Here is an 11,263-nt window from a genome sequence, read left to right as displayed (position 1 = left end):
AAGGAACATTTCTTGTGTGTTTCTGCAACCTCACTGGGAACCGAGAGTGAACCACTGAGCAAGAACAGTGTTTTGAGACGGGACCCAAATCCACAGTACAGTACTGGATGCCTAAGCAATTGTGGGAGACCAAAATGGGCTGATCCAGCATAGCCCATGGTAAACTTCTCCTTCAGGCCCCCTTGACTGGGAGTCTTTTGTGCTTTGAAGTCTGAGGGTTCACAGCCTCAAATCGTATTAATTCTGCCACTTGCTGACTCTATCTTTAAAACTTACCAGTGTGTTAAAAACCCCTTGACAGTGTTCGACACCTGGAACCTACAGCCTGTGAGGTGAGCTGGGACGCCTGGTCCGAGGTACTTTTGTGTCCCAGTTTCCCCAGCTGATAAATGGGAATGATGATACGGGGAAGTCCCAGATCTGTGACACCAAGTGCTATGCAAGAACATTAATGACTATAGTTAACCTCAGCAGCTGTCAGCATGTCCAAAGCTCTTTAAATCCCGCTTTCTCTTCCTCTTCAGCAGACTTTTGGGCAAGGAATTGAGCAGGTTAATTGTGTGAAAACTGAGTGAGAAACACTTTAAATGTCCAAGCCTCTGAAACAGCATGGGAGCTCCTAGGAAAGCTGATCCTGGTGAGGATTTTTGGACCAGTGCTGGTTCTGAATTATCTCTGAGCTGACCCTGACTTCTCTCTCTGTAGAAAGAAGCTAAAATCCCTTAATAGCCCTCCTCAAAAAATAACCCCACAAAACTCCAAAGGAAGCAAAATCACTGACTTTGAACCCAATGAATGTTTAGTTTCCTGACTCTTGGGTAAATATTAGATAGATACCCAATTTCAACCTGAAGCAGTTTATTTGGCTGCTGTTCACAAGTCAGACACAGCAATAATCAAGGAAATCTCGTTTGATTCAGGTTGGGTAATATTGCCTGAGGGGTAACATCATTTTCATTTCCACACATCCAGCACTGGCACAAAACGGCATGGACAGGTATGAAAAATGGATGATGGATCCTTGGTATTAAAATTCCAGCTGATAATTTCATTTTTGTCTAAATAATTACCAATAAAAATGTTGCTTGAAAAAAAGAGAATGTGAAAAGAAAAGCACTCTTGTGTTTGACAAAGTAAAATCCTTTGCAGTACTGCCAAAAGAAAAAGAAAAGAAAGGAAAAAAACCAAAAAAGAGTTAAAACAAATATAGCTGTTAAATAAAAGATCCAGGTACCAAAGAGCAAAATTTAATGAAAGCCAAAACTGTTAAATATGGATTCCTGTTGAGAAAAAATGTCAATGTCTTCAAGAGTTTTACCATTACTCTATTTTTAAGAAAAGTGTAGTAAAAATACATATTACAAGTTAACATTTTCCACGCTTTTGTCCTATTCATCTTTTTTTTGTTTGCTTGTTTGTTTTTTTAACCCCTCCATTGATCAAAAGCCTTTGACAACTGCATCTCACATCTTCATGTCACAGGCGGCCAGTCCTAGCACAGATGTGCTGCTTCTCACAAGACAGTCTTAACTGCCCGGCCGGGCTCCCCATGACCTGCTGCCACGTGGTCCTGTCTTTGGAGGAGGACAGGGCAATCATGGGTCTTGGAGCTGGATCCCACCACAGTTCCCAGTGGTGCATTGCTGTGACAAGGTCCAGGATGCGGCAAGAGCTGAGTAAAGAGATGTATCCAAGAGCTCTGGGCATGGAAACAGGCTAGCTTGTGGGATGCCCCACTGTGCTAGCACTTACACAGAACTGAAGTTAAAATTAAGAGAAGTGGATTAAAAACAATGCTAACCACCACAGTGTGACCTGAAGAGGTGTTTGGAGTGGTCTGAAAACAGAGTTCATGTTCGGTGATGAGAGTTCACAATGGTTTCCAGTTGTGGAGAGAGGAAAAGATTGGCACAAGACATGCTGTGCCCGAGCTTAGGACCTTGACTCTGACTTGCTGGTCTCCAAAGTGTTGCGTGACAAGTGGATAAGTGGAACAGATACTTCAGACCAGGCTGGTGTTAAAGGTGGTAAACGTATTGCTCTGCGCATTCATACACTAGTGGAAACGTATTCAGGCAGCTTCCAGCTGTACTTACAGACAGCTGTATAGACAGATCCTCCTCATAGACCTGTGCCAGTCATTTGTCTGCATCACTTTCTCTTCATCTGCCTCTCTTCTTTTCCTGCTCCTCTCTTGCTACGTTGAAGAAAAAAGAAGAAAAAAAGAAAAAAGAAAAAAAGAAGAGAAAAAGCATCTCAGAACACTCCAATAGCAGCTCAGTCCCCAGACAGGTATTTACTGAGTCCTGTGAAAAGCTTTGAACTTCATTTGCCATCAGTGAGACGTGGCAAGGCTAAGTGGGTTCACTGTGGTCCCTGCCCCACAGATCTCTCTCTCCAGATGCTTCCCTGCGAATCCCTCGCTCCGGGGAGGTGTCAGAGGTCTACCAGTGGGAAGCATTTATCTGTCCATGCCAGTGGTTCACAGAATGAACCTTTTGTATGGTTCTGGAAAATCATCCTTGCCCCTTTCATCTCCACACCTGTGGCTGGACTATTGATTTCTGCAATACCAAGTTTGGGGTCAGTAAACTGCTCTCCTGACGTGTGGATGCTTCCCCCTCTCTAAGGATACATGAGTGGGAATCTGCTACTTTTGGCTTTTTACCCAGACAGGCCACAACTTGACAGGAAGGCTGAGTTTGACCAGCTCTGATGCTGTCGAATGTCATGGATGCTTGAATGAAGCTCTTGTAGGGTCTCCTCCTTGGTTTGCTTCAGCAGTTCCTTCCAGGAGCTGACTATCTACAAAATGTCCCTCTTCATTAGAAAGATGGCCAAAAAGGGATTTCAGAGCAAAAAGGCAGGGATATTCTCATTGCAGACCCATGACTTCTAGCATGTTTTACTGGTTAATACGCAGCCATCTAGAACTGGATGTCTTGAGATGGTCTAGTCCCGGCTCAAGGTGGTTCCCTTATGTGACCACCAAAAAGGGAGCACACACAGAAGCTAAGCAATGAAGAAATGGTTCACAATTGCTTATTAGCCCCCAATAACCTAGGCAGGAGAGTCGCATGTGAGGGGAATGCGGCATTTACTTTCTCTCTTCCATAAACTGCAGCTGACCATGATCTTCGACCAACCATCTGCTCTAGTCTGCCACGCACGACGCTCTTCACTCCAGGCACATGATTCTTCTCTTGAACCACCACTTATTATCCCTGGAAGAATAATCACTTTGTCCTCAGGTTACCTGGGGTTTCCAAACTCACTCATCACTTTGCCCCTGTAAAACAGCCTTGTGTCTTTGTTCAGGGTTTTTCTCACGTAAAGTTCTTCCTGTCGCAGGGAGAGCCATTCGCAGCTCTGTCTGCCTCGTTGCAGTAACTCCACAGCCCAAGTTCACAACAGAACAACAGAAGGCAGAATCACGATGGACAAAAGGGGTCAACGCTGATGCCCAGTAGGGAGTTCAACTTGCCATTTATAGGATTCTCTTTTTTGCTGTTAGTAGCTCAGACATTATGGTTTGCATCCCAAACTAAACCAGATTGAAGGACTGAGCAGGGAAAGGGGAAAGGGCTGATGTTACCCTGACACCACAGGAATTAGTAAGAAAAAATATATATATTGCACACACTAAGACTTATTAACAACCAAGTTAAAACAAAATGGCATAGTCCTCATTAGTGTTCCAGTGGTTCTTTGATCAGGGATGGTTCACGAGTCTGTTAAATCCCATTATACTCTCCTTATTGCAGTACAGACCTATTTCTGTTCTCCTGCCCGTGGATCTGTTAGCAAATAAAAAGGGAAATAGAATTGATTTCCTTGAGATGATCCATCCAATTGTCCCTTCTGTCATCGTCGTTTGTCTTGTTGGTGTTGGGTTTGTTTTTGGCTCTGGAGGGGGTGGAGTTGGGCTGCCCCTGCTCTCACCCAGGCAATGGGTCAAAAGGCCAATTATAATCCTGTAGCTCCCAGGGACATGCCGGTGCTGTGGCTCATGCATGGGATCGTCTGCATGGATTTGGGGAAATCGTGGCTGACCACACGTCCGTTTTCTCCACTGCCTCCTGCTGCAGCCGGCCTGGGAAGGGTTGATGTCCGTATGGCTTCATTGATTGATTGCTGTGGGATTAAACAAAAACCCTTTTTAGGAAGGACGGGGGGGTCTCCCCCTGTCCTTAGCAATGTTGGAGAAGTTGCAATATAAACCAGTGTTGTCTTTCTCTCACTGTTCTCTCCCTCCTTGTCTCCATTCAGACTCTTAACTTTCTGCATGTCTCTGCTGTACCTGCTCTGTTAATTCACATCTCTTCTACATTCACAATTAAATGCTTCAGCTGTATTTTGGGGCATAGAGCATATGTGCCATATGCAAAAACTATTCAAACACTACAACGTAAGAAAGAACAGCCATCCTGGATCTGAGTAGAGGCATTACACACACTTCCCCCATAGATACGCTATTACTACTCCAGTACTGTTACGTGTGGTGGACTCTGACTCACTGCAAGCATATGTTTAACTTTCCTCATGTGAGAAGTTGAGCATGTGCCTATGTTTTTTGTCTGCAGTGGCTACTGAGGTTACCAGGAAGTGCAAACCTAACTCAGGAAACCAAATCTCATCTTCCTGTTCCAGATACTGTCCAAAATGTTTGCTTTCAGAGATCTAAGGAAACCACCTGTTTAGAATAATTAAACTAAAAGATGAAGTCAATGTGGTTTCTTTGCATTTAAACTATCTCTAAGGACACCATCATCTTTTCTGGACTGGGATATGCAGGTGAAGAATTATCCAGAACAGATAAATCTGCAACAGCTATTCAGAAACAGCCAACTTCGTGCCTTGCCAGGCATGAAGTAGCCTCCAGTGCTGGCAGGATACGCAGCACACCCCAGTGTCAGTAGGGACTTGCTGAGAGGTTGGATTTAGAGGGTCTGGCCCATCCTCCTGGGCGCTCACCTGGCTCTGCTGAATGGCTTTGTAGGGCAGCCACTGATGGCAGGAGTCAGCCAGAGGGACAAGCTTAGGTCTGATGTTAACATTGGGAGCAAAAATTCCTTCCCATAGTGGCTGGTTTTAACATGGCAAGAGCACTGCAAGCTAACACTGACGTGAATCAGTGGATCATTTCAAGCAACACAGGGAAGCCAAGAGCAGGGCAGAATCTGCTTAAGACTAAAACTGTGGAGCTATTGCATTCTGACACTCTTTCACAGTGTATTTATGACATACCTAGCTTAACAGTGTAGACAGCAATTATAATTTAATTCTTGTATATTTGGGACATTAATTGCTCACATTATCTTATCCCTGTGCTCAATGTACCTCTCCTTGCCTGTAGAATTTCCTGAACCTCAATGGGAAAAGAGCTGTTGCACATTTGCAGTGAATTAGAAATGTTATTATTGCTGACAAAACATTAAGCATGTAGCGAAATGGTGACATAAACCCAAAGAAATGACTGCTTATTTTCTATTTGATTCCGGGTAAGTATCAGTGCTCAGAGAAGTGAAAATCTCTCTAAATGTTATGAAACTCACTGCAGACTAATAGGCTCGAACTGACTTCCATGTTCACGGGAGAGGTCAATATGAGGAAGAAAAGGAATGTGTTACTCTTACAGCACAGATCCCTTTGCACTCTTGTGCACAATGGTATCTGTATAAGGGATCGCTTCTGCTAGTCATCTGAGTTAACATGTACTTGTTCCACTGATGCTGCATTAAATGTGCATCCCCAAGGCTCTCAAATCTAATCCACTCTTGACACTCTGAAATTCAGGCACACTAGAATTAAGAGAAGAAACGAATCTCCTGGGTCATAGGAAGTACGCTTCTGCAAGACCATGACAGGGTCGTGAAAAAACCCCAGCACATTACAGGAGACATTAGAGGCCAATTTCTAAGAGGACCTGTAATGGCGATTTTGGAAACCCACATCATCCGTTCCAGGGCATCAACGCTCTGAGCATATATCACTGTTGCCAACCTGCAAACGGTGCCAGCAGGGTGCCAGCAAAGGGAACACCAGGATCTGATTCATTACCGAGCTCCCCCAGTTTTATCTTGCTGTTAACTGCTTGGGTTTGGGGATTTTTTCATCTTGCAGTAACAGCTGTATCACACCAGCCCCAGCACACTTCATCTATGCTGCATGAACATTGCCGTTGTCTGCTTTTGTTAATTTTAAGGAATGGCAATGTGTTCCTGTTACTGTTTGTGCTATGATTTTGCTCTGTATATGGATTTTGAACTAGCATTATGCCACGTCTGATCTTGCATCAGCTCCCCGCTATGCCCCACTTGACCCTCTCTTAGCTTCCTCTGAAGCTTCTATTCCTTTCTAGCAAGTTGAGTGACACGGTCACTTCTTTATCCCTATGTTTTGGCTTTCCACCCGTGGTCTGGGCTGCATCCGTCTCTGAAGGCAGCTTTGGAGCCGGGGTAGGATCAGAGAGAAGGTGTGAAAGGCCGGGGAATGGGTTGCCACCTTCATCCGCTTTGATTCACTTCTGGACTTGTAACAAAACTCGATTAAGGCAACCAGCATGGCTAGTCCGAGCCCACCGATGAGGATATAGAAAACCCCCGCCACATTGCTGAGACTCAGCGCGCTTGTCTTGTCCTAGACAAGAAGAGAAAGGAGAAAGGAGGAGGGAGGGAGGGGAGGGAACATGGGAAGGAGAACAACAAAATTAATACGAGATTGCTCCGGGAGGGATGCTGCACAGTAAAGCAATGTTGGCATTACATCATCTTCCACATTAAATGAACAGGTGACATTTCTAAGAGCATTTTCAATTTTTAATTCAGTGTCTAGTAAATCTAATGTTTCCCTCACACAACCGAATAAACATTTCTCCAGCAATGTGGCTGTTTGTAAAGGTTTGGGATCTCCATTTTTCAATCAACTAACTGAAATGCTTATTTTACTCAAAATGCCTACTTTAAATTATTGATTAAAGGAGGAAAAAAGAAGTTCTCCACCTCTGTGACATTTGCTTGTCCCTGCTGTCTTGCCTGAAATAACCTGTTCTCTTGGAAATGCTCATTCCTTCATTCCTAGATTGTTTCCCCCACAAATTCTGTTGCTGAGCAACACATCAAAATGGCTGGGATGTTTTTTTCTGTCTTTTTCCTTTTCCTCTTCAATACCGAGGTTGAGGTGACACCTGAGCTGTCCTCAGGAACTCATTTAATTTCTAGATAATAAGACTATTTTTTCATATGCAATCAAGACTTGTTGATGCATGTCTAAGCTAATTATTTGGTTGGCAATAAATAGGGCTATTAATGGACCGCAGCTCACAGTCAGCAGCTACATTCTGATTTTACAATCGCCTAATGAGTTGTCACAGCTCTCTGGGGAAGAGGCGAGCCTCAGAAAGACTCATTTCACTACTAGGGAAACCGAGTTCCCACATCCAACCCCGATGTCACTCAATGCAGGTCTCAAAACCTTCTCCTTCATGCTGACCAGGTGGAGTTGGGGTGTTAAGATAATTTGGGCAGCAGTAGGACCCAAAAGCTTGGCTCAGATCCGTGTACGAGGCTCCTGTTTCTGGGACATGCTTTTTCTATAGTTCAACCAGACAAAGGTTCTTTGCTCCATGCTTGTTGCAGCTCTGCAATATTGAATCGATACCAGATTCCCCAGGGCAAGCCAGCAGGTCAGTGCAAATCTGTTGGTGTGGGTCTGACCAGCCCTGACAGCTCCCTGGATGTGGGAGGAAAATTGAATATGGATCATGCGAGATGCATCCACACAGTTAAAGAATAGTATTTATGCCTGTAGAAGTGTTTGCAGTTGTTAACAAAGCCTCTGCACGATCCTTGGTGTTCCCTCCTACTGTGGACTCATGGATACGTGGATCGGTGGGTGGCACAGCCTCTTCCTTGCCCTGTTAGGACAGCTGATCACTTGCTTTGCTTGGCAGGTTTCACAATAAGCAAGTCACACTTTTCGGGAAGTGCAAGGATTCAGGAAGCAGAAAACCATGCTAAAGAAATGGGGTTTTTTTCTACTTCTTCATCTGGTCCCACTGCCCATGAGATCTGCTCCATTGCCATGGGGAGCATCATTCCATCCTGAGCCCTCTGCTGAAAGATGCTGAGGTTTGGTTAGGGGTCACCCCTGCAGAGTTTTGATTTCTGGAGAAACCTCCACAGGTGACCTCATTTTCCATGCTTTGCTGATTGACATTGCTGCCAGGAGATTTGCCTCTGTCACCGTGTTACACCACTGCAGATGTGATGGTCACTGCTGATGGACAGGTTTGGTTTCTCCTTTGAATAACCTTCATGCACTGGTCAGTTTGTGATCTTGACAATGCTTCCTGTGAGCTCTCCGTAATGACAGATTTCTGCAAATATCCTCTTAAATTCTGCACTTTCCATATTTGAAGGATTATTTATCTGGTCTTTTATAATCTGCCTTCATGCATTTTTTTCCCCAGGCTTGACTGTACCTTTGTTCAGTCATCACTTCTCTGCAGGTTACTGGGTTTACTTCTAAGCACTAGCTGAAATAGGTAGGGAGATTTTTAATGAAGATTTAGAAAAGAGGAACAATTACTCTGAAAAAACTGGGTTCCACTACTTCGGGTACTTTGCCCCTCTTCAAATCCAGTTGAAGTGGCTGCATCAGCTTCAGGGAGGGACAAGGACACAAGAGGTGGGCTGACCTCCTTGACATCCTAATCTTTTAGCCTGGCTCCCTAATGAAAAGTGGCTGATTAGCACATGCTCTGCACTCAGAGGGAATGATAGGGACAGGGAAGGAGGTGGAGCACCCTATTTTCCTGTGTCTTGCTAATAATTTTTAGCACATTCTTTCATGTTGATTTGACAGAAGGGTGGAAATCTCCAAGATGTCAGGAAACTCCAAGCTGTGTGAAAAAAAATGGCACTGTTGAGAAGAGAAAACCTATTAACGCTCTCACTCAGAAAAAATGTATCAGTGCAAACCATACTAGACGTCAGAGACTCCACATGGGTCTTTGACTTACAGCCACAGATCCTTAGGAAACCTAGCTTCCTTGGCTCTTCCGGGCATGGGAATACACAAATTTCAAGTTTTATTGGCCACGATACTCTGGTATTTCCACCCTCAGTTTGGGGATCATGGTCCAACAGGGCACCTGGTTCTTAATTTCCACTTTCTTCCTGACACCAGCAGCAAATTGACCAGTAAGAGAGAGGAGATGACCCAAAGCAATTTCCTGCACCACTATGTCACAAAATTAATTACAGTGCTGTTGTGTTTTCTTTGCATTGACTTTGCAGTAGCAGCATTATTATTGTTATTGCTACTGTGACTGTTATTACTGGGACAATTTGGGTAAACTGAAAGTTGTCTTCTCCAGAAGGCAGAGGAGAGCACAGGGAGGCTCAGCAGTGGGCAAACCTGATGGGAGGGAGACAGCAGCTTGAGTTTCACCTCTGCCACCATAACAAGGTTCCTCCCAAGGCGCCAAGGACAAAGGCAGCTTTGGTGGATCACTGAGGAACACCGAATTACAGGGGCACAGCTGACGGCTCAGCCTGCTATCATAAGTCAGGCCGAGAAATGAAATTGCTCCTGTGGTGCTACTTGACTTCTTGGTTGTCTTCTCCTTTTTCTTTTCCTTTTTGTTTCCATTCCTCTCCCAGCAGGACATGCAGAGACATTCTCTGGGCAGGCATTCTCTGAGCAGAGACATTCTCTGGGCATCTTATTGGTCCCATTGGCTGCAGCACCAGACCCATAAGAAGGGCTGCATGCCCTACCGAGGCTTTGCCGGCTGCTTCTGTGCATCCTCATACCTTAATAATGCCCATACTAATAAAAAGCCCCAAATTATGCTAACTGCTTGAGAGGACCCTCCCCTCCTCTCTGCTCGGGCTCTGTGACACCAGATGCTCTCCTGCGGAGCTGCCCATCACCAAACCAGCTTGTTAGTGGGAGTGTAAATGTCACCGCTCGTATCCCGCAGCGGCAGAGCGCTGACGCGGGGGGAAGATTGGCATGTGAAAAGAGAAAGAAAAACCCGTCTTTCCAAAGCCTGGCCTTGTTGCTGCAGCAACCAGGCACCTTCCCGTCTGTTCCTCTCAAACGTGGCACCATGTCCATCATCCTCTTTGTCATTATCCTCCTTGGCTGAAAGGCGTTAAGGCCAAAATTGCCCAATTTCCCCAGCCAGTCCTTTCTTTTACACTACATGACCAGAGCCTGTTGGCAGCACAGGGTGATGGCATCTTGAGTTGTTGCGGTCTCTATAGAAGATGAACCATCCTTAGAGCAGGTGGTAGCTGCAGAAGTTGAGCTTTTATACCAAACACTGAGCTGATTTTGCTGGGACAAGGCCTGAAGCTCAGCAATGACAGACACAGCGCTGGCCATTAGCTCGGAGCACTGCTGTGGAGCTTCCAGGGGATGGATGGGTAGGAGCTCATGGCTGTCTGCCTGTAGGGATGAGGCTCGACATGGAAAGACACCTTTGGTTTGAGAACCAACCAATTCCCTGCAAAGGCAGTAGCAGAGTTTGTTCCCTAATTATTTATTAAAAAAACCCAACAAACAAACCAAAATCAAAAAGTGTAATCCTTGCAAGTTGAAAACAGGATAGTGAGATCCCTGTGACTTTGATGAAGGTCTTTTAATTGCCTGAAGTGATCTGACTAACCCTGCAAGCAGGTTGCACCTTACCATCCTGGTCTGGAAAAAACCTTTCCTTTCTCCCGTTGCCTTGCAAAAGCCCCATGGAAGAGGAGAATCACATCCATCTGCCCTAACATTTAGTGTCAACCTTGCCGTTACTCTCCAACAACCCACAGCATCCCTTCCAAGCCCACAGCACATTTCATAGCCTGCAAAAAAAGCTGTCTATCATGTGCTTGTTTGTACAATGGGGTCCTTCTGGGGAACCACCTAGTTACGGATTGTCTGTCTCTTTTCTGGGCTTATTTCTGCTGTGGCAGGTAGAGGGGGAGTGCAGGAAGGCTGGGAGACAGGACCAGAAACTGGTGGATTCTTCTAGCTATGTGAAGGGCTGGAGGTGCCTGTGCATGGAGAAACCTTCAGCCTGTGGGAAGGGGCAGCTGCCATAGGTTTACTGCGGGGACAAGAGCAGCAGGGACATTGCTGCCTGGTGCAGGACACTGCCTGGGGTTTCCCACTGTCTGGCAGTGCAGCTGGGGCTGCGGTGGTCCAGGATCAGTGTCCCCTGAGCACAGCTGCCCGGCACATCCTGGCATAGCATAACATATCC

The 11,263-nt window shown here is 45.5% G+C and overlaps 1 protein-coding gene across 4 annotated transcripts in view; it reads right to left on the bottom strand.

Moving 5' to 3' along the window:
• Nucleotides 1–1,225: 1,225 nt before the first annotated feature.
• GRIA1 (glutamate ionotropic receptor AMPA type subunit 1) overlaps nucleotides 1,226–11,263 on the bottom strand; it is a 121,876-nt gene continuing 111,838 nt past the window's right edge. For 3 of the 4 annotated variants that reach the window (XM_030504316.1, XM_030504315.1, XM_030504318.1), the window contains 2 exons: nucleotides 6,505–6,639; nucleotides 1,226–4,155 (listed from right to left, as the gene is read on the bottom strand). In XM_030504316.1, coding sequence (XP_030360176.1) covers nucleotides 3,967–4,155; nucleotides 6,505–6,639 — 324 coding nt within the window. In that variant the 3' untranslated portion in view covers nucleotides 1,226–3,966. Of the gene's footprint in view, nucleotides 6,640–11,263 lie in introns of all 4 variants that reach the window. The other variant, XM_030504317.1, reaches the window with a different exon arrangement.

Source organism: Strigops habroptila, chromosome 12 (genome assembly GCF_004027225.2).
Source record: "Strigops habroptila isolate Jane chromosome 12, bStrHab1.2.pri, whole genome shotgun sequence".
Lineage (NCBI taxonomy): Eukaryota > Metazoa > Chordata > Aves > Psittaciformes > Psittacidae > Strigops > Strigops habroptila.
The sequence above is the reverse complement of the archived record's forward strand: the minus strand, read 5'-3'. Positions and strand labels throughout refer to the sequence as shown.